The 21,181-nt window shown below is 42.9% G+C and overlaps 1 protein-coding gene across 1 annotated transcript; it reads left to right on the top strand.

The window, feature by feature from the left end:
• The first annotated feature begins 270 nt into the window (after window positions 1–270).
• On the top strand, window positions 271–19,453 carry LOC121549124 (XK-related protein 5). The gene is made up of 7 exons (XM_041860978.2): window positions 271–488; window positions 2,368–2,551; window positions 3,118–3,302; window positions 7,647–7,859; window positions 12,975–13,144; window positions 14,957–15,068; window positions 17,130–19,453. Exons 1-7 carry the CDS (start codon window positions 362–364, stop codon window positions 18,167–18,169), a joined length of 2,031 nt encoding a protein of 676 aa, XP_041716912.1. The 5' UTR covers window positions 271–361; the 3' UTR covers window positions 18,170–19,453.
• Window positions 19,454–21,181: the final 1,728 nt, after the last annotated feature.

Here is a 21,181-nt window from a genome sequence, read left to right as displayed (position 1 = left end):
AATGAGTGTTTAAATTAGTGTTCGGGTTAAAGTGTATCTTTCTTTCCTGAGTGTTTTCTCAGAGGCAGAGCACCCAAGGTATTATATCCCTAGATTTGTGTGATATGGATGATTATAAGTCAGGATAGCCACTACATGAAACGGTGTAATGTGTCACCATCAATGTGACCATGGTGAGTTTGAACAATACCTCCTGTACTGTGTAGTGTACTACCTCTTTAAAAATTGCAGTGACGTCAGATATTTTTGACTGGGAGCCAGCCAGGAGGACGAGTACTGGTAGGTAACGGATCCACCAAGGGAGAAGGATGACAATAATAATGTCCCCGGCTGGTTCCCGCGGCGCCCAAGTCTTCATATCATGATAAACACTGGGCCTGTCGCCCATATGATGCCCATGGCGGCTCGGAGTGGGTGCTGGATTGCGTGGTGCCAGGCTATCCTTTTCGGTGTGTCCGGGCTGGTGATACTGGCTGAAAGAACCGCGCGTAAGTGGATACCAAATGCTTCAGTAGCCTAGCCACTGTAGTATTCTGCAAATAAACATTCACATCACGTTCAGTCAAGCCTTGGTTGGACTGCGTTAGTGATCTTCAATTAGTTATATGCAATGGTAGAGTTCTTGGTTTTTCGGGGAAATGTTGTATTATGGACTTCATGGAATGCGTATTTAGCTAGCTACACGTCTATGGCTTGCTAATTCAGGGACAGTTCAGCATCACTTGGCTAACGTTAGCCGAGTAACGTTAGCCACATTAGCTAGCTACTGTAAATGGATACGTTAATGTGTCCCGGTAACATTGCACAAATTACCACCAACCTTTCTGTTTAATTCTCAATAAGTGTATAGCCAGTTTCATTGTGGTCTTTTAAGTTGAAGGCTAGCCTTTATTTCTACGGAGTGTGCCTTCTCAAAATGTACGATAAAGTCATGCGGTCTGTGACAGCTTTTGACTAGTTTAGAAAACCCAATTTAGCTACTGTACTGGCCTGGCCAATCATCTCTGCTAACTACATTCAATCAACATGCATGTCGCAATTAATACCGATAATAAGAAAAATCGATTTGGTGATGTTTGATTTTGTATGCATATCACACGCGGGTCAGTCGAAGGGCACCTAGGAGATTAGGTCTCCTCCGCACCGTTATTCGGGAAACGGGCGCGGTACATCCTTGTGTGAATAGCCCTGAGTTAGCAGAGCAATGACAAGGTCGTCACTAGTTACCACAGCCACAAAGTCATAAAGCCCTCCTATTTGATTTTAACCCTGACCTTGACCCTAACCTTAATCACACTGCTAACCTTTTTCCTAACCCTAAACTGAAATTAAGACCAAAAAGCTAATTTTTGTTTTCATAAATTTTTACGATATAGAAAATGTTGACTTTGTGGTTGTGAAAACCCAATGGAGAAGGGCAGTAGCAAAAGACAAAGAGCCCCAGCAAAGGCGACTGACTGCGCGCGAAGCAACTTTGGCCTCCACACAGATGGCTTTCACCGGATAAAACTACTGTGCCTTCAATATATAACTCATATTTATTTTGGGGGGAATTTAATGTAATATCTTATGTTCTTGTTTATAACCGTTCTGTACTTTGTCATGTATTTGTACGTTTTATGTTGACCCCAGGAAGAGGAGCTGCTGCATGTGTAGTAGCTAATGGGGATCCAAATAAACTAAGCCTGAGAGCCTCTCTAGGGCCCCACCAACAGAGACAGCCAGTCCAGATGGATAAGACAGAAATAATCATTATCTAGTTATCAAGAGCTTGCCAAGTTTGTGGTCAAGAGGCATACACATGAATAGCATTTAATTAATGATAATCAATACATTTGATATGGCTTTGACATGTCTGTTTTTAGTGTGAAATAAAGGCGAGGGGATTGTTTCCAAATATACCATTCATTCATTTATCCAGCCCCCACTCACTAAGTCACTCACCTCACTCACTCGTTCATTTATGTGGCTGGCCTTGTGTGCAATGGAATGTATCACCATTCACTCCCACCATAGACTGTACAGAGTGTAACCAAAAGTAAGTCGGTGACACCTTCAAATATGAAACAATGGTTTTAGAACATGAGGCGCCATAGAATGAAACCAAAAATATTCTGTATGTAGGTAAATAGACCTTGTAGTACACGGATTACATTGATATTACATTTACATTTACATCATTTAGCAGACGCTCTTATCCAGAGCGACTTACATGAGCAATTAGGGTTAAGTGCCTTGCTCAAGGGCACATCGGCAGATTTTTCACCTAGTCGGCTCGGGGATTAGAACCAGCGACCTTTCGATTACTGGCACAACAAATGTATAACATACCTATTTCTTCCTTCTTTGTGTGTGTGATCTATAAAGTGATCTACTGTGTAGGATTCTACCTATGGAATGAGGAAACGCAGTGGGCGGGGATGACCCTCACCTTCCTGTTGCCGGGGATACTGGTCCAGGTGTTGAGTCTCAGGTGGTACCGTGACGACGGGGAAGACCACTATTGGTTCCTGACCCTCACACATGTGTTGCAACTGGGCATCTTCCAAAGGTGAGCCCACCAGAACAATGGCTACACCTGGGTGTGTTCGATAAGCACAAAATGTAAGAAAACTGATTGAAATGTGAAGGTACTAGCTGAACTTGACCAATTAGAAATGGCCGCTTTTGTTTTCTGTGGCAAAATGTTTTAGAACGTTTTGTTAGTGTGCCTTAATGAACAGGACCCTGACAACAGAGCAATCTGCCTCATAATTAGAAATTGACGGAGCAGTTGCTTTCAGCTCAGAGTAATTCAAAGTAACAATCATTTTGAAACCAGCCACTGATTTACTTAGTTGGATTAATAAGACCTGCTATCCTATTTGCCCTCTAGTAGTATACCGGAAGTGATGGGCGTTAGAGGTTACCTTGAGAGGTTTACATCATTAAACCTAAAATCTTTGCATTTTCTGTGTAGAGAATCTTTAGAATTCTACATATGTAAATTGCAGACACACAATTCCACGAACACATATCATCATACACATCCACCATACAAAACCAACTACCTTCTAGCTCTGCCCCCATTCACAAGCTCTATCTTAGCCATTGGTCTTTGTCTCCTCCTTCTGGCAGGTTGTGGGACTGCATGATGTCCGTATGGGACATGCAGGGTACTGCGGGGGAGCTCGGGGCGGCTGTGATGCAGCAGGCCGATGTGTCCGCCCTCCGCCTGTTGGAGGCCCTGGTACTCACCCTCCCTCAGACCCTGCTGCAGACCTACATCTTAGCTGTCACTGACGTGGAACTCGACTCCCCGGGTAAGACATCACTGTACCCAGGTGATGCTTAATTTAATTAATTACGAAGAAATAAACATGTAGCCTGAATCATATGTAATTAATTACTATGTAATAATTAAAATGTTACCATCTCTTAGTAGGCCGGTATTCATAGTAGGAGTGCTAATCTAGGATCAGGTCCCATCCATGTGATCTTGTTAATTATGATCCACAAGTTTGTAGTTTATACTTGGGCTCCCGAGTGGCGCAGTGGTCTAAGTCACTGCATCTCAGTGCTTGAGGCATCACTACAGACCCCCTGGTTCGATTCCAGGCTGTATCACAACCGGCCGTGATTGGGAGTCACATAGGGCGGGGCACAATTGGCCAAGCGTCGTCCGGGTTTGGCCGGTGAAGGCCGTCATTGTTCATTTATTTAACCTTTATTTAACCAGGTAAGCCAGTTGAGAACAAGTTCTCATTTACAACTGCGACCTGGCCAAGATAAAGCAAAGCAGTTCGATAAAAACAACAACACAGAGTAACATATGGGGTAAAACAAACATAAAGTCAAAAATACAACAGAAAATATATATACAGTGTGTGCAAATGTAGCAAGTTATGGAGGTAAGGCAATAAATAGGCCATAGTGCAAAATAATTACAATTAGTATTAACACTGGAATGATAGATGTGCAAGAGATGATGTGCAAATAGAGAGACTGGGGTGCAAATGAGCAAAATAAATAACAATATGGGGATGAGGTAGTTGGGTGGGCTAATTTCAGATGGGCTGTGTACAGGTGCAGTGATCGGTAAGGTGCTCTGACAACTGATGCTTAAAGTTAGTGAGGGAGATATGAGTCTCCAACTTCAGAGATTTTTGTAGTTCGTTCCAGTCATTGGCAGCAGAGAACTGGAAGGAATGGCGGCCAAAGGAGGTGTTGGCTTTGGGGATGACCAGTGAGATATACCTGCTGGAACGCATACTACGGGTGGGTGTTGCTATGGTGACCAATGAGCTAAGATAAGGCGGGGATTTGCCTAGCAGTGATTTATAGATGGCCTGGAGCCAGTGGGTTTGGCGACGAATATGTAGTGAGGACCAGCCAACAAGAGCGTACAGGTCACAGTGGTGGGTAGTATATGGGGCTTTAGTGACAAAACGGATGGCACTGTGATAGACTACATCCAATTTGCTGAGTAGAGTGTTGGAGGCTATTTTGTAAATGACATCGCGAAGTCAAGGATCGGTGAATAGTCAGTTTTACGAGGGCATGTTTGGCAGCATGAGTGAAGGAGGCTTTGTTGCGAAATAGGAAGCTGATTCTAGATTTAACTTTGGATTGGAGATGCTTAATGTGAGTCTGGAAGGAGAGTTCACAGTCTAACCAGACACCTAGGTATTTGTAGTTGTCCACATACTCTAGGTCAGACCCGTCAAGAGTAGTGATTCTAGTCGGGTGGGTGGGTGCCAGCAGTGTTCGATTGAAGAGCATGCATTTAGTTTTACTTGTGTTTAAGAGCAGTTGGAGGCTACGGAAGGAGTGTTGTATGGCATTGAAGCTCGTTTGGAGGTTTGTTAACACAGTGTCCAATGAAGGGCCAGATTTATACAAAATGGTGTCGTCTGCGTAGCGGTGGTTCTGAGAATCACCAGCAGCAAGAGTGACATCATTGATAAACACAGAGAAAAGAGTCGGCCCAAGAATTGAACCCTGTGGCACCCCCATAGAGACTGCCATAGGTCCAGACAACAGGCCCTCCGATTTGACACATTGAACTCTATCTAAGAAGTAGTTGGTGAACCAGGCGAAGCAGTCATTTGAGAAACCAAGGCTATTTAGTCTGCCAATAAGAATGCGGTGGTTGATAGAGTCAAAAGCCTTGGCCAGGTCGATGAAGACGGCTGCACAGTACTGTCTATTATCGATCGTGGTTATAATATCGTTTAGAACCTTGAGCGTGGCTGAGGTGCACCCATGACCAGCTCGGAAACCGGATTGCATAGCGGAGAAGGTACGGTGTGATTCGAAATGGTCGGTGATCTGTTTGTTAACTTGGCTTTCAAAAACTTTCGAAAGGCAGGGCAGGATGGATATAGGTCTGTAACAGTTTGGATCTAGAGTGTCACCCCCTTTGAAGAGGGGGATGACCGTGGCAGCTTTCCAATCTCTGGGGATCTCAGACATTACGAAAGAGAGGTTGAACAGGCTAGTAATAGGGGTTGCGACAATTTCGGCGGCAAATTTTAGAAAGAATGGGTCCAGATTGTCTAGCCCAGGTGATTTGTAGGGGTCCAGATTTTGCAGCTCTTTCAGAACATCAGCTATCTGAATTTGTGTGAAGGAGAAGCGGGGGAGGCATGGGCAAGTTGCAGCGGAGGGTGCAGAGCTGGTGACCTGGGTAGTGATAGCCAGGTGGAAAGCATGGCCAGCCGTATGCAAAATGCTTGTTGAAATTCTCGATTATTGTAGATTTATCGTGGTGATAGTGTTTCTTAGCCTCAGTGCAGTGGGCAGCTGGGAGGAGGTGCTCTTATTCTCCATGGACTTTACAGTGTCCCAAAACGTTTTGGAGTTAGTGCTACAGGATGCACATTTCTGTTTGAAAAAGCTAGCCTTTGCTTTCCTAACTGCTTGTGTATATTGGTTCCTAACTTCCCTGAAAAGTTGCATATTGCGGGGGCTATTCGATGCTAATGCAATACGCCACAGAATGTTTTTGTGCTGGTCAAGGGCAGTCAAGTCTGAGAAGAACCAGGGGCTATATCTGTTCTTAGTTCTGAATTTTTTGAATGGGGCATGCTTATTTAAGTTTGAGAGAAAAGCACTTTTAAAGAACAACCAGGCATCCTCTACTGACGGAATGAGATCGATATCCATCCAGGATACCTGGGCCAGGTCAATTAGGAAGGCCTGCTCGCTAAAGTGTTTTAGGGAGCGTTTGAGGGGTGGTTGTTTGACCGCGGACCCATTACGGACGCAGGCAATAAGGCAGTGATCGCTGAGATCCTGGTTGAAGACAGCGGAGGTGTATTTAGAGGGTAAGTTAGTCAGGATGATATCTATAAGGGTGCCCATGTTAACGGATTTAGGGTTGTACCTGGAAGGTTCCTTGATAATTCGTGTGAGATTGAGGGCATCTAGTTTAGATTGTAGGACGGCTGGGGTGTTAAGCATATCCCAGTTTAGGTCACCAAGCAGTACGAACTCTGAGGATAGATGGGGGGCAATCAATTCACATATGGTGTCCAGGGCACAGCTGGGGGCTGAGGGGGGTCTGGGATAGGATAAAAGTAATCCTTCTACCCTCCCCCCCCCAAAAAAAAAATTATAACAATAATAATAATTTGATATATTGTAAAGTGGTTGTCCCACTGGCTATCATAAGGTGAATGCACCAATTTGTAAGTCTCTCTGGATAAGAGCGTCTGTTAAATGATGAAAATGTAAAATGAAAATGTAGCAAGCGGCAACAGTGAGAGACTTATTTCTGGAAAGGTGGATTTTTAGAAGTAGGAGCTCAAACTGTTTGGGCACAGACCTGGATAGTATGATAGAGCTCTGCAGTCTATCTCTACAGTAGATTGCAACTCCACCCCCTTTGGCAGTTCTATCTAGATGGAAAATGTTGTAGTTGGGGATGGAAATTTCTGAATTTTTGGTGGCCTTCCTAAGCCAGGATTCAGACACTGCTAGAACATCAGGGTTGGCGGAGTGTGCTAACGCAGTGAATAACTCAAACTTAGGGAGGAGGCTTCTGATGTTAACATGCAAAAAAACAATGCTTTTATGGTTACAGAAGTCAACAAATGAGAGCTCATGGGGAGTAGGAGTGATACTGGGGGCTGCAGGGCCTGGGTTAACCTCTACATCACCAGAGGAACAGAGGAGGACTAGAATAAGGATACAGCTAAAATAAAAATGTGTTCTTAACTGACTTGCCTAGTTAAATATTGGTAAAATAAAAAATAACAAAAATACTAGCCCTATCCTGAATTAATGACTTCCCTGTTACATTTTCCCTGCTTATGTCTGTGATGATGTAATATTGTTGCCTAGATATACTTTCATATCCTAAAGAGCTGATGATTTCCTAACACTTTGGAATGTTCATTGGAATCGCAGCAAACTGTACTGTCCATCAGATCGTGCCAGCTCATCTGGGACCATAGACGTATATAATTAGGCTGGGACCCTTGTTGAGAAGCAAAATGATAGCCGGTTATAGTCGGTCACTTAGAAAATATTGGTTATTACTATACATGCCATTTTCTTAGTAAATACCTTGTCATTTTTGTACCCAAAAATGTCTGTATACTGTAAAAAATGTCTTACATTTCTCTCTCTCTCCCCCCACTCCCTTCCCCACCCTTCCACAGTAGCGGTGTGTGCGGGCCTGTGCCTGCTATCGCTGTCCTGGGCGCTGGTGCTGTTCAGCCGGGCGTGCTGCCTGATCCGCCCGGGCCATCTGGCCATGCCCCCGGCCGCCCTGCTGTGCCAGCTGCTGTGGAGGGCGGGCATGCTGGGTGCCCGAGTGGCCAGCCTCATGTCCTTTGCCCGCTACTTCCACTGGTGGACCTGCGGAGTGGCAGGTGAGAGAGAGAAAGAGAGCGAGAGGGAGGGAGGGAGGGAGGGAGAGAGAGAGAGAGAGAGAGAGAGAGAGAGAGAGAGAGAGAGAGAGAGAGAGAGAGAGAGAGAGAGAGAGAGAGAGAGAGAGAGAGAGAGAGCGCAGGGCAACAGCTGGAGAAACAAGAGGGCTTTTCACACTACTGAGCAAAACCGAGCCAAGCCAAACTAAGCTGTACTGAGCTGGCACCCTCCATAGTTGCTGGAACCGTGCTGAAAAGGCCAATGTGAAAAAAAGATGCAAGGTACGAGATAGGGAAGAGACCTTCAATGTTTAAAAGCTTTAAGAAGATCATACCAAGGATAATTTTTCTATTTAATTTTGAATTTTAAGAGCCCTTGGAGTATAAAAAATGTATATAACAAAGTTATTTAATAAAAAAGCACAGTTTGGTTCTGGTCGGCGTGATCGTATGAAAAAGGTACGAGATAGGGAAGAGACCTTCAATGTTTAAAAGCTTTAAGAAGATCATACCAAGGATAATTTTTCTATTTAATTTTGAATTTTAAGAGCCCTTGGAGTATAAAAAATGTATATAACAAAGTTATTTAATAAAAATATATTTTTGGCCTTACTGCTATTAGCCTATACAAATGCATTGAATAACAGATTCACTACATGGAACAACAGATAGTCCCCCCAAATAATCTAATGGGAGTTTGTTCTGAAATGTCTATCCTATATCTGAGAGATATAAGTAAGATTAGTCTCCATATACTGTATACTTCCATACATATTTTCAACTGGTACCGGCGGACCTTCAGATGTGTCTTGTGAGGCCTGTGGGCGTCCTAGAGCAAAACAACATGTACGTGTTCGTGAGAATCTCACCTTTACACAGAGGGGTCATATTAGTGTGTAGCCCAAACTGTTTGGACGCTACAGACATATGTTGGCAGATCGGCTGTACCGACTTCAGACGAGTCCCAAGGCGCTTGTGGGGGTCGTCGAGCAAAACGGAGAACACCATTGTGTTCGTGAGAGTCTCATCTTTCCATAGCGGGGTCATAATAGTAATAATAATAATAATAATAATAATAAATAATAATAATTTTAACCCCTCCCCTTTGTCCGATAACCACACCCCTCCTCTGACATGAAAAACTGACCTGGGAACTTTATCAGTGAATATTTCTGTACATGAGAACACTGAGCCTGGGATCAAATCCTGTAACTAGAGAACATCTAGTACTTGGTTGTTACAGAAGATGAACTGTTTTATCGATACAGACCGAATGGGAGAAATTACCTCCAAGCTAACTGTTATTTAGAGGTAGTCTAGGTTGGTGACGACAGGATCCTGATTGGATATCCGAATGAAGCCCACTTGTGCAGTATTTGTACAGTATACTGTTTTTCGATTGTAACACCAGTGTTCCACTAGTGTATACGCCCTTATGTAAACTAGGGAAATGGTGTTTCCATAGCTAGTGCTGACAGTAGTAGCATAATCAACAATCTCTGCATTATCAAAACAGTTGCTTTGTGAGAAGGTGTTAAAGTCCACAGTTGGCCATTGTTATGTAAATGTCAGCTGAAAAGTACCAGTGGCCTGGCTTTGGCCGCAGGTGAGAGCAGGTCCGCCGGAGCCACCCCAGTCAGACACGTGTGCCAGCCCACGTAGATAGAAACAGAAAAGACTGAGCCATATGTACAGTATTTGTTCGTCACTATTACCTAGAAGGCCATGTGTCTTTTAAAACATTGTAAGCCCTTTATAAGCCCCATAATATCCTACATTATATGCATCTTCTCTTCTATCCTTAATTTCTGTCATTCATATAGAGAGAATTCAGTTGAATCTTTTGTATTCTATACATTTAGATCTATAGTTGTTTTATACAACATTAACGGTAAGTAGCTTTACGTAAAATCTGATGGTCACACATATATAAAATGTAATTTATTGCTTCTGAGTTAAACATTTATGTTGGTATTGAGTTATAGAGTATATTATTAGACCATAGCCTATAAGGTTTAACCTTTTTTCGTTCTGGTTCTGCACTTTTCTCTTTATCAGCGTTTGTTTATTTCCTACAATACTCCAGGGTTAGTAGTACAGCACTATGGGTAGGGTTTGTGGGTGCAACATACCCATAGAAATGTATTGTATACTGTAGAACAAATACTTTGTAAAACATATGGGTTGTCTGTCATGAGGTTTAGTGTCAACTCTATTACATTTCTATCTGCAACACAATGTTTCACCTCACTGAATACACCCCATGTAGTCCCGTGTAGCTCAGTTGGTAGAGCATGGCACTTGCAACGCCAGGGTTCTGGGTTCGTTTCCCAAGGGGGACCAGTACGAACATTTATGCACTCACTAACTGTAAGTCGCTCTGGATAAGAGCGTCTGCTAAATTACTCAAATGTAAATGTAATAATAGTTTGTAGGCCAAACCGTTCGGTCGCTACAGACAATTCTGTGAGAATACCATTTTTCAGGAAGTGTTACAAAGGCAGATGTGGTGGATTGAGACACATCCAATGCAAAAATTATATCTCTAGCTTAAACTGACAGATTGTTATGGTGATTTTTTTATTAGGCTAATTACAGTGCCTTGCAAAAGTATTCATCCCCCTTGGCGTTTTTCTTATTTTGTTGCATTACAACCTGTAATTTAAATAGATTTTTATTTGGATTTCATGTAATGGACATTAACAAAATAGTCCAAATTGGTGAAGTGAAATGAAAAAAAGTAACTTATTTCAAAGAATTATACAAAATAAATAACGGAAAAGTGGTGCGTGCATATGTATTCACCCACTTTGCTATGAAGCCCCTAAATAAGATCTGGTGCAACCAATTACCTTCAGTAGTCACAACATTAGTTAAATAAAGTCCACCTGTGCGCAATCTCAGTATATATACACCTGTTCTGAAAGGCCCCAGAAGACCAAGGAGCTCTCCAAACAGGTCAGGGACAAAGTTGTGGAGAAGTACAGATCAGAGAGGCAACAACAAAGAGACCAAAGATAACCCTGAAGGAGCTGCAAAGCTCCACAGCGGAGATTGGAGTATCTGTCCATAGGACCACTTTAAGCCGTACACTCCACAGAGCTGGGCTTTACGGAAGAGTGACCAGAAAAAAGCCATTACATGAAGAAAAAATAAGCAAACACATTTGGTGTTCGCCAAAAGGCATGTGGGAGACTCCCCAAACATATGGAAGAAGGTACTCTGGTCAGATGAGACTAAAATTGAGCTTTTTGGCCATCATCGGCAGGGACTGGGAAACTGGTCAGAATTAAAGGAATGATGGATGGCGATAAATACAGGGAAATTCTTAAGGGAAACCTGTTTCAGTCTTCCAGAGATTTGAGACTGGGACGGAGGTTCACCTTCCAGCAAGACAATGACCCTAGGCATACTGCTAAAGCAACACTCGAGTGGTTTAAGGGGAAACATTTAAATGTCTTGGAATGGCCTAGTCAAAGCCCAGACCTGTGGTATGACTTAAAGATTGCTGTACACCAGCGGAACCCATACAACTTGAAGGTGCTGAAGCAGTTTTGCCTTGAAGAATGGGCAAAAATCCCAGTGGCTAGATGTGCCAAGCTTATAGAGACATACCCAAAGAGACTTCCAGCTGTAATTGCTGCAAAAGGTGGCTCTACAAAGTATTGACTTTGGGGGGGGGGGTGAATAGTTATGCACGCTCAAGTTTTCAGTTTTTTTGTCTTATTTCTTGTTTGTTTCAAAATAAAAAAATATTTTGCATCTTCAAAGTGGTAGGCATGTTGTGTAAATCAAATGATACAAACCCCCCAAAAATCCATTTTAATTCCAGGTTGTAAGGCAACAAAATAGGAAAAATGCCAAGGGGGGTGAATACTTTCGCAAGCCACTGTACATTTCCGCCCAGGCAAAAGGGGTTAAGGCCAGGCACCACAGGCTGAAATTCCATTTTTGCATCTACCTATCAATTTTGAGATTTTGGGGTATTTTCAAAAAGTAAACAAACATTTCAAAAACCTGATGAATGTATATTTTTAGTTCAACATACTACCATCATCAACATGTTAATTAATTTTGACCACTTTAAAATGGACATACATCAATAATTTCAAAGCTCACGACATTGAATTAGACAATTTCAAAGCCCATTTCATAGAGAATGTTACAAACTGGAATACATTTAGTAACTCACTTTGAAGAGATGGTGATTGGGTCTAAATAGGCTTTTGGCGTTTGGTAGTCTTAATTCAGTGTACTTGTCTTTTAACTGCCATTTCCCTGAAAGTCAGACTCTTCCCACACTATATATTTTCAGCTTCAGAAGCATCTGCATTCACCAGATTTTGTTTGGTTATCCTTAGGTATATTCTCCAGACTTTCCCAAAGGAAATTATTGATATGCTGTCAATTTGTTATTTTAGATAACATTTTATTCTGAAAAAAAAAGGAGGAGAGAGAGAGAAAATGGAATGGTGTTATTATGTTGGTTTTATAACTCCTTGATCATCAGGGAACTTGGTTGTAGTAAATAATGCATCAATGCAGATTCGAGATCCTTCACAATCATCTGACAGCACAACCAATCAAAATGGTAAATTATAATAAACTGATTTGACCTACAATTGACCTCTACGTGCATTATACCGAATTTACAAAGCCTCAGGTTAAAATATAAATAAATAAATATATTATATAAAATCAATAAAACGCATCTATCTTCACACTGCAACATATGTTTTCCTTCAAAGCTCATTCCTTGGCAACCAGTGTCCACCTACATGACTATGCACAATACCTCTAATACAGAGGAGTCTGGTGGTAGGAATGGAATAAATGGAAGTCAAATGTGATTTCCATATGTTTGATGTGTTTAATACCATTCCATTGATTCCATTCCAGTCTTTACAATGAGCCCGTCCTCCTATAGCTCCTCCCAACAGCCTCCTCTGCTCTAATACCTCTCTGGCCCTGCTGTATTCGCACGCACGCACACACACAAACTTACTTTCTCACACACACACACACACTCTCACATACACATACTGTATTCCCACCACAGTGCCGCTCCGCTGTCTAATACACTCTCAGCTAGCTATCTATTTTTACGCTGACCTCCAGGCTTCCACTGGCTCATGGCGTCCTTCTGGCTGGTCGCCCAGCAACCCGAAATCTGCACCGGCCCCTGGCGCTGGCGCCTCTTCAACTCTGCGCTGGGATTGGTCCACGTCTTCCTCTTCCTCAACGTCAAAGACGGCCCCTCGCGCTTTCGCATGGCCGGCTTCTACGTGGTACGTACAAGAGAGACTGCAGCACCCAGCCTCACCCTACTAGAATCGGAAGTCAAATGTCTACTGTTTGCTGATGACCTGTTGCTTCTGTCCCCAACCAAGGAGGGCCTACAGCAGCACCTAGATCTTCTGCACAGATTCTGTCAGATTTGGGCCCTGACAGTAAATCTCAGTAAGACAAAAATAATGGTGTTCCAAAAAAGGTCCAGTTGCCAGGACCACAAATACAAATTTCATCTACACACCGTTGCCCTAGCGCACACCATTTTTTAAAATACATACCTCGGCCTAAACGTCAGTGCCACAGGTAACTTCAACAAAGCTGTGAACAATCTGAGAGACAAGGCAAGAAGGGCCTTCTATGCCATCAAAAGGAACATAAAATTTGACATACCAATTAGGGGATCTGGCTAAAAATGCTTGAATCAGTTATAGAACCCATTGCCCTTTATGGTTGTGATGTCTGGGGTCCACTCACCAACCAATAATTCACAAAATGGGACAAATACCAAATTGAGACTGCATGCAGAATTCTAGAAAGATATCCTCTATGTACAACATAAACACCAAATAATGCATGCAGAGCAGAATTAGGCCGATGCCCGCTAATTATCAAAATCCAGAAAAGAGACTCAATTGTACAACAATCTAAAAGGAAGAGATTCCCAAACCTTCCATAACAAAACCATCACCTACAGAGAGATGAACCTGGAGAAGAGTCCCCTAAGCAAGCTGGTCACAAACACAAACAGACCCCACAGAGCCCCAGGACAGCAACACAATTAGACCCAACCAAATCATGAGAAAACAAAACTTACTTGACACATTGGAAAGAATTAACAAAAAAACTAAGCAAACTAGAATGCTATTTGGCCCTAATTAGAGAGTACACAGTGGCAGAATACCTGACCACTGTGACTGACCCAAAATGAAGGAAAGCTTTGACTATATACAGACTCAGTGAGCATAGCCTTGCTAACGAGGGAGGCAGCCGTAGGCAGACCTGGCTCTCAAGAGAAGAAAGGCTATGTGCACACTGCCTACAAAATGAGGTGGCATTCCTTTTGTTTATTATCTATTTCACTTGCTTTGGAAATGTAAACATATGTTTCCCATGCCAATAAAGCCCTTTGAATTTAATTGGAGAGAGAGACAGACTGCAGCACCCGGCCTCACCCTACTAGAATCGGAAGTCAAATGTCTGTATGCTGATGATCTGGTGCTTCTGTCCCCAACCAAGGAGGGCCTACAGCAGCACCTAGATCTTCTGCACAGACAAAAATAATGGTGTTCCAAAAAAGGTCCAGTTGCCAGGAAGAATTCAGTTGCTAGGAAGACAGAATTCAGTATAGGATAAATTTGGTTCGCTGCCACTGAATTGCCCTTTGGGGATAATAGGTCTGTTGAATTGAATTCTATTCATTATGATTTTTGTGCATGTTCCGATTCAGCTCCGTTTCAATTTCCTACTTCTACGTGGTACGTATGACGAATAGGAGGACGAAGACTGCCATTCGGGGACAGTAAAGATCTGTTGAATTGAATCGAATGTGTGGCAGAATATTCTGATTGAGTTCTGTTTGAATCTCCTGCTGCTTGTTGACATTTGTTGTCTTATGCGTTCACCCCTGTCTTTGTGACGAGTTGTATGTTTTGTCTTTTTTGGGGGGCCTATTAGTTCACTCACATAATCATGTTTATATGGGCGCACACACAGCTGCAGGTGCACACACACACACCCTTTCTGTCCTTGCATTCCATTGTCCCCTGTCTCAGTCCCGTCATGACTTCTCCTGACCTCTTCTCCTATAGGCCATGCTACTGGAGAACACCACCCTACTAGTGGCAGCGTCCGACTTCCTCAGTGAGAAATCATGGGATAGCATGACCCTCCCTATCGCTGTGCTGAGCAGCTTCCTGCTTGGTCAGTCACTCTTTGGATACTCCATATTATGTAGTATTCAGTTTTAAGCCCCTGGTTACAGTGGGGGAAAAAAGTATTTAGTCAGCCACCAATTGTGCAAGTTCTCCCACTTAAAAAGATGAGAGAGGCCTGTAATTTTCATCATAGGTACACGTCAACTATGACAGACAAAATAAGAAGAAAAAATCCAGAAAATCACATTGTAGGATTTTTTATGAATTTATTTGCAAATTATGGTGGAAAATAAGTATTTGGTCAATAACAAAAGTTTCTCAATACTTTGTTATATACCCTTTGTTGGCAATGACACAGGTCAAACGTTTTCTGTAAGTCTTCACAAGGTTTTCACACACTGTTGCTGGTATTTTGGCCCATTCCTCCATGCAGATCTCCTCTAGAGCAGTGATGTTTTGGCGCTGTCGCTGGGCAACACGGACTTTCAACTCCCTCCAAAGATTTTCTATGGGGTTGAGATCTGGAGACTGGCTAGGCCACTCCAGGACCTTGAAATGCTTCTTACAAAGCCACTCCTTCGTTGCCCGGGCGGTGTGTTTGGGATCATTGTCATGCTGAAAGACCCAGCCACGTTTAATCTTCAATGCCATTGCTGATGGAAGGAGGTTTTCACTCAAAATCTCACGATACATGGCCCCATTCATTCTTTCCTTTACACGGATCAGTCGTCCTGGTCCCTTTGCAGAAAAACAGCCCCAAAGCATGATGTTTCCACCCCCATGCTTCACAGTAGGTATGGTGTTCTTTGGATGCAACTCAGCATTCTTTGTCCTCCAAACACGACGAGTTGAGTTTTTACCAGAAAGTTATATTTTGGTTTCATCTGACCATATGACATTCTCCCAATCCTCTTCTGGATCATCCAAATGCACTCTAACAAACTTCAGACGGGCCTGGACATGTACTGGCTTAAGCAGGGGGACACGTCTGGCACTGCAGGATTTGAGTCCCTGGCGGCGTAGTGTGTTACTGATGGTAGGCTTTGTTACTTTGGTCCCAGCTCTCTGCAGGTCATTCACTAGGTCCCCCCCGTGTGGTTCTGGGATTTTTGCTCACCGTTCTTGTGATCATTTTGACCCCACGGGGTGAGATCTTGCGTGGAGCCCCAGATCGAGGGAGATTATCAGTGGTCTTGTATGTCTTCCATTTCCTAATAATTGCTCCCACAGTTGATTTCTTCAAACCAAGCTGCTTACCTATTGCAGATTCAGTCTTCCCAGCCTGGTGCAGGTCTACAATTTTGTTTCTGGTGTCCTTTGACAGCTCTTTGGTCTTGGCCATAGTGGAGTTTGGAGTGTGACTGTTTGAGGTTGTGGACAGGTGTCTTTTATACTGATAACAAGTTCAAACAGGTGCCATTAATACAGGTAACGAGTGGAGGACAGAGGAGCCTCTTAAAGAAGAAGTTACAGGTCTGTGAGAGCCAGAAATCTTGCTTGTTTGTCTATGGTGACCAAATACTTATTTTCCACCATAATTTGCAAAGAAATTCATTAAAAATCCTACAATGTGATTTTCTGGAAATTTTTTCCTCAATTTGTCTGTCATAGTTGACGTGTACCTATGATGAAAATTACAGGCCTCTCTCATCTTTTTAAGTGGGAGAACTTGCACAATTGGTGGCTGACTAAATACTTTTTTCCCCCACTGTATGCCTGATGTCTGTGCACAGAACAAAGAAGATGTTAAAAAGCTATTACAAAGCTAAAGTCAAAGCTATTACGTGTTAAAAGGAAACAAGTACTTCTTAAATTCAAATGTAGATTTCATTTAGGGCAAATGTTTGCTACCAGAGAAACCTCATATCACAGATTTAGTCATGTTCATGGCTGTAAGGGATACATTGTCTATCTAAGGCACCACGTCAAGCTTCAGACACAACCAACCGTTCCCCATAAGGAACTTTCAATCCCATCATTTAACTGCCCTAACCTTTAATGAATACTATAATTTGTTCATTATTGTACATCACTGTCCATTCAAACACTCTGCATCACACGGGGCGTGTTTCTAAGTCTCCCCCTCTCTTATCTCTCCCTACTCCAGGTGCCACCTCTCTAGTCCTGTACTACCGCTTCCTCCACCCCAAGTCCACTGAGATTGCCCAAGGCCATGGCCTCAGCCACCGCAACCACCACATGGGCTCCACCTGCCTGGAGGGCCTAGAGCAGGGCGAGTCTTCCTACTCCCTGGGGGGTGGGGGAGGTGACAAGAGCCTCCCCCAGGCCGCACCCTCCTCCCTGCACAATCACGGCAGCTTCTCCCTCTCTGGCGTGGCCGGCTCCCTCCTGGAGCATCCTGGGAGTTGCGGTCCCAGGCTGGGTAACTCGTGCCTCTGCCGCCACCACCACTGGCTCCTGATTCGCTTGGCACTAAAAACGAGCGACGTAGGAAAGATCAACCGGGCCTATGGCGCCGGCGGCGTGGTGGCCATCTTGGACGAGGACGAGTACTGTTGTAACTCAGAGGCCTCGGGTACGGGTGGTGGCAGGACTACCACAGCGTTTGGGGGCAACTATGTCGGGTTCTCCGGGGCCTCTGTGTCTGAATCGCAGGGGACGAAGCGGGGCCTGGCACCCCTCTCGGACTGCAAGGAGGAGTTCCAGAGCGCCAGCGACGAGCCCATGTCCGCCGAGACACCTGACGAGGAGGAGAGTGAGGACAGCCTGGAGGACATGCAGAGCCCGCTGGAGTCGCCGGTGTCGGACTCCTTAAAGCGCAGCTCGCCCGAGGGCAAATCGGTGTTCGGGGACAGCCCCGAGCCCTACTTCTGCCCCAGTACCACACTGTCCAGCTCCACACTGTACTTCAGCGCCGACCCCCAGTCCCCCAGCAGCACCAGCAACCCCCGCCTGGACCGGGCCAGCCCCCCCATGGGCATGGCAGGCCTCAGCTCCATCCCCAGCGACCCCGCCCTGCACAGGGACGTCAGGGGACTGCAGATGGGACGGATGGGGCATCGCTACACCTCCACACCCAAACTGGACTATGGGACGCAGGGGGACTCACCGCCCAGCATCCCTCATCTGAGTGGTCCCAGGAGGCAGCTAATACTGTCACGCCGAGACGAGGACGATGGATTTTAGGAACAAGGGAGGGAAAAAGAGATGGGGGGAAAGAGATTGATTATGCTTCCTCTCCATTGACTTTTCAAACTCAACCCCAGCTCAAAGCCAGCTCATTTAGAAGCACAAATATCTTATGTAATATACATTTCCTATAAAGGTGTCCGTTATCATTTCTTGCTGATCGTTCCGAGTACAAAGTACTTTCTATTGAGGATCGCCTATACCACCGAGTACCGGTACATACTTTTCATAACAATAACTTTAACCCAGTTCAATCAACGATACCTCCTAATCAACCAAATATAATGCAACAAACAAATAATACCACAAAAACATATTTAAATGCTTTTTAAAATAAGTGGGACATGATCTCGGCTAAAGTGAAGATACCCGCTACAATATGTCAGCTTAGTATCTGAACTTTGTATCGGCTAGCATTTACAGATACCGTATCGGCCTGATACCGAGTACCATCATCGATAGTATCAGTGCACCTCTAATTTCCTGTTTGTGTTTTTGTTATTCCTTTGAAAAGATACTCACTCCCCCCTAACCCCAAAATTAACATAATTAATACATTGAACAGGACAAGGGTTCACTAGGAACCAATCGTAAGCAAACGGCCGAAACAGGGAGGGTCTAAACTGAACTTGTCCAATAAGAAACACTAGTTTTTGTTGCAAAATGTTTAGCTACCGTTTGCTACGGTGTGCTGTGCACTAATGACTACACCCCAGGTGAACGTATACACACTCATTTGCTGACACTGCTTAGGACAGACAGCGCTTCATAGTCAACTCGACAAAACTGTTTGATGGTGAAATTTGACAGGTGTCTCGCTTTTTATATGACACATTTTGCCTTTTGCGAAGTTGTTCATATTAACAAACATATTTATTGCTAAGAGCTAATTAATTAATATTTTTAAGGTACATTATGTTGCAAAAATATAAACTTTTTTATTATTTGTCTTAAAGACATGTTGAACATGTTAACTTGCTAAATGCAGTTTTTCAATTGAGATACTGTAAAATGTTGTATTGTACTGTCTCAGGCACGTGGTTGTGTTTTAAACAATTTTCACACCTCAAATGTGAAGGTAAATGGAAAAATAAGGGATATCCAAGACATATTTTATGACAATGTTTTGCTGTGCTCATTTTTTCATCTCTTATAAGGGATCATTGTATTGTTGACTAAATGCTCTATAAAGGACCCAGGATAAGATAGTGTCTTCAGAAAGTATTCACACTCCTTGATATTTTCCACATTTTGTTGTGTTACAGCCTGAATTTAAAATAGATTAAATTGAGATTTTTTGGTCACTGGCCTACACACTACCCCATAATGTCAAAGTGGAATTATGTTTTTTTAAATGTTTACAAATTATATAAAAATGAAAAGCTGAAATGTCTTGAGTATAAGTATTCAACCCCTTTGTTATCGCAAGCTTAAATAAGTTCAGGAGTAAAAAATAAAAAATGCTTAACAAGCATGGACTCACTCTGTGTGCAATAATAGTGTTTAACATGCTTTTTTTATGACTACCTCATCTCTGTAACCCACACATACAATTATCTGTAAGGTCCCTCAGTCGAGCACTGAATTTCAAACAGATTCAACCACAAAGACCAGGGAGGTTTTCCAATGGCTCACAAAGAAGGGCACCTATAAACAAGACATTGAATATCCCTTTCAGCATGGTGAAGTTATTCATTACACTTTGGATGGTGTATCAATACACCCAGTCACTACAAAGATACATGCGTTCTTCCTAACTCAGTTGCCGGAGAGGAAGGAAACCGCTCAGGGATTTCACCATGAGGCCAATGGTGACTTTAAAACAATTACAGTTTAATGGCTGTGATAGGAGAAAACTGAGGATGGATCAACAACATTTTAGTTACTCCACAATACTAACCTAATTAACAGTGAAATGAAAGAAGCCTGTACAGAATAACAAATATTCCAAAACATGCATCCTGTTTGCGTCAAGGCACAAAAGTAATACTGCAAAACATGTGGCAAAGCAATTTAACTTTTTGTCCTGAATACAAAGTGTTATGTTTGGGGCAAGTCCAATACAACACAAATCTGAGTACCACTCTCCATATTTTCAAGTATAGTGGTGGCTGCATCATGTTATGGGTATGCTTGTAATCGTTAAGGACTGGGGAGTTTTTTCAGGGTATAAAAGAAACGGAATGGAATTAAGCACAGGCAAAATTTCCTAGAGGAAAAGCAGGTTCAGTCTGCTTTCCACCAGACACTGGGAGATTAATTCACCTTTCAGCAGGACAATAATCTAAAACACAGGGCCAAATATACACTGGAGTTGCTTACCAAGAAGACAGTGAATTTTCCTGAGTGGCCGAGTTACAGTTTTGACTTAAATCTGCTTGAAAATGTATGGCAAGACCTGAAAATGGTTGTCTAGCAATGATCAACAACCAATTTGACAGAATTTGAGAAAAGTTGAAAAGAATAATGGGCAAATGCTGCACAATCCAGGTTTGGAAAGCTGTTAAGAGACTTACCCAGAAAGACTCACCGCTGTAATCGCTGCCAAAGGTGATTCTAACATGTATTGACCCAGGGGGTTGAATACGTATCTAATCAAGATATATTAGTGTTTTATTTTTCATGAATTTTTTACATATGTTACAAATTCTTCCACTTTGACATTACAGAGTGTGGTGTAGATCGTTGACAAAAAATGACAATTACATAAATTTTAATCCCACTTTATAAGAGAAAATGTGGATGAAGTCAAGGGGTGTGAATACTTTTGGAAGGCACATAGGCAACACGTACAGAACACTGAAATTATGCTGGTTTTCATAGTTTTCTCCCTCTCAGGTGCTTGCCTATTCAACATTTTGTTCCATAGGTCAAAGCCACTGTTGGTTTAATAATAAACAAGCAATAAAGGTTATATTGGGTGGACATGATGCAAAAATGTGTTGTAATTATTTCAACTTTCTGTACACAAATGAATGTATGAATGATATATTTTTTTTATCTACAGTA

Source organism: Coregonus clupeaformis, chromosome 33, assembly GCF_020615455.1.
Source record: "Coregonus clupeaformis isolate EN_2021a chromosome 33, ASM2061545v1, whole genome shotgun sequence".
Taxonomy (NCBI): domain Eukaryota; kingdom Metazoa; phylum Chordata; class Actinopteri; order Salmoniformes; family Salmonidae; genus Coregonus; species Coregonus clupeaformis.
This window is presented reverse-complemented; position numbering and strand designations above follow the sequence as displayed.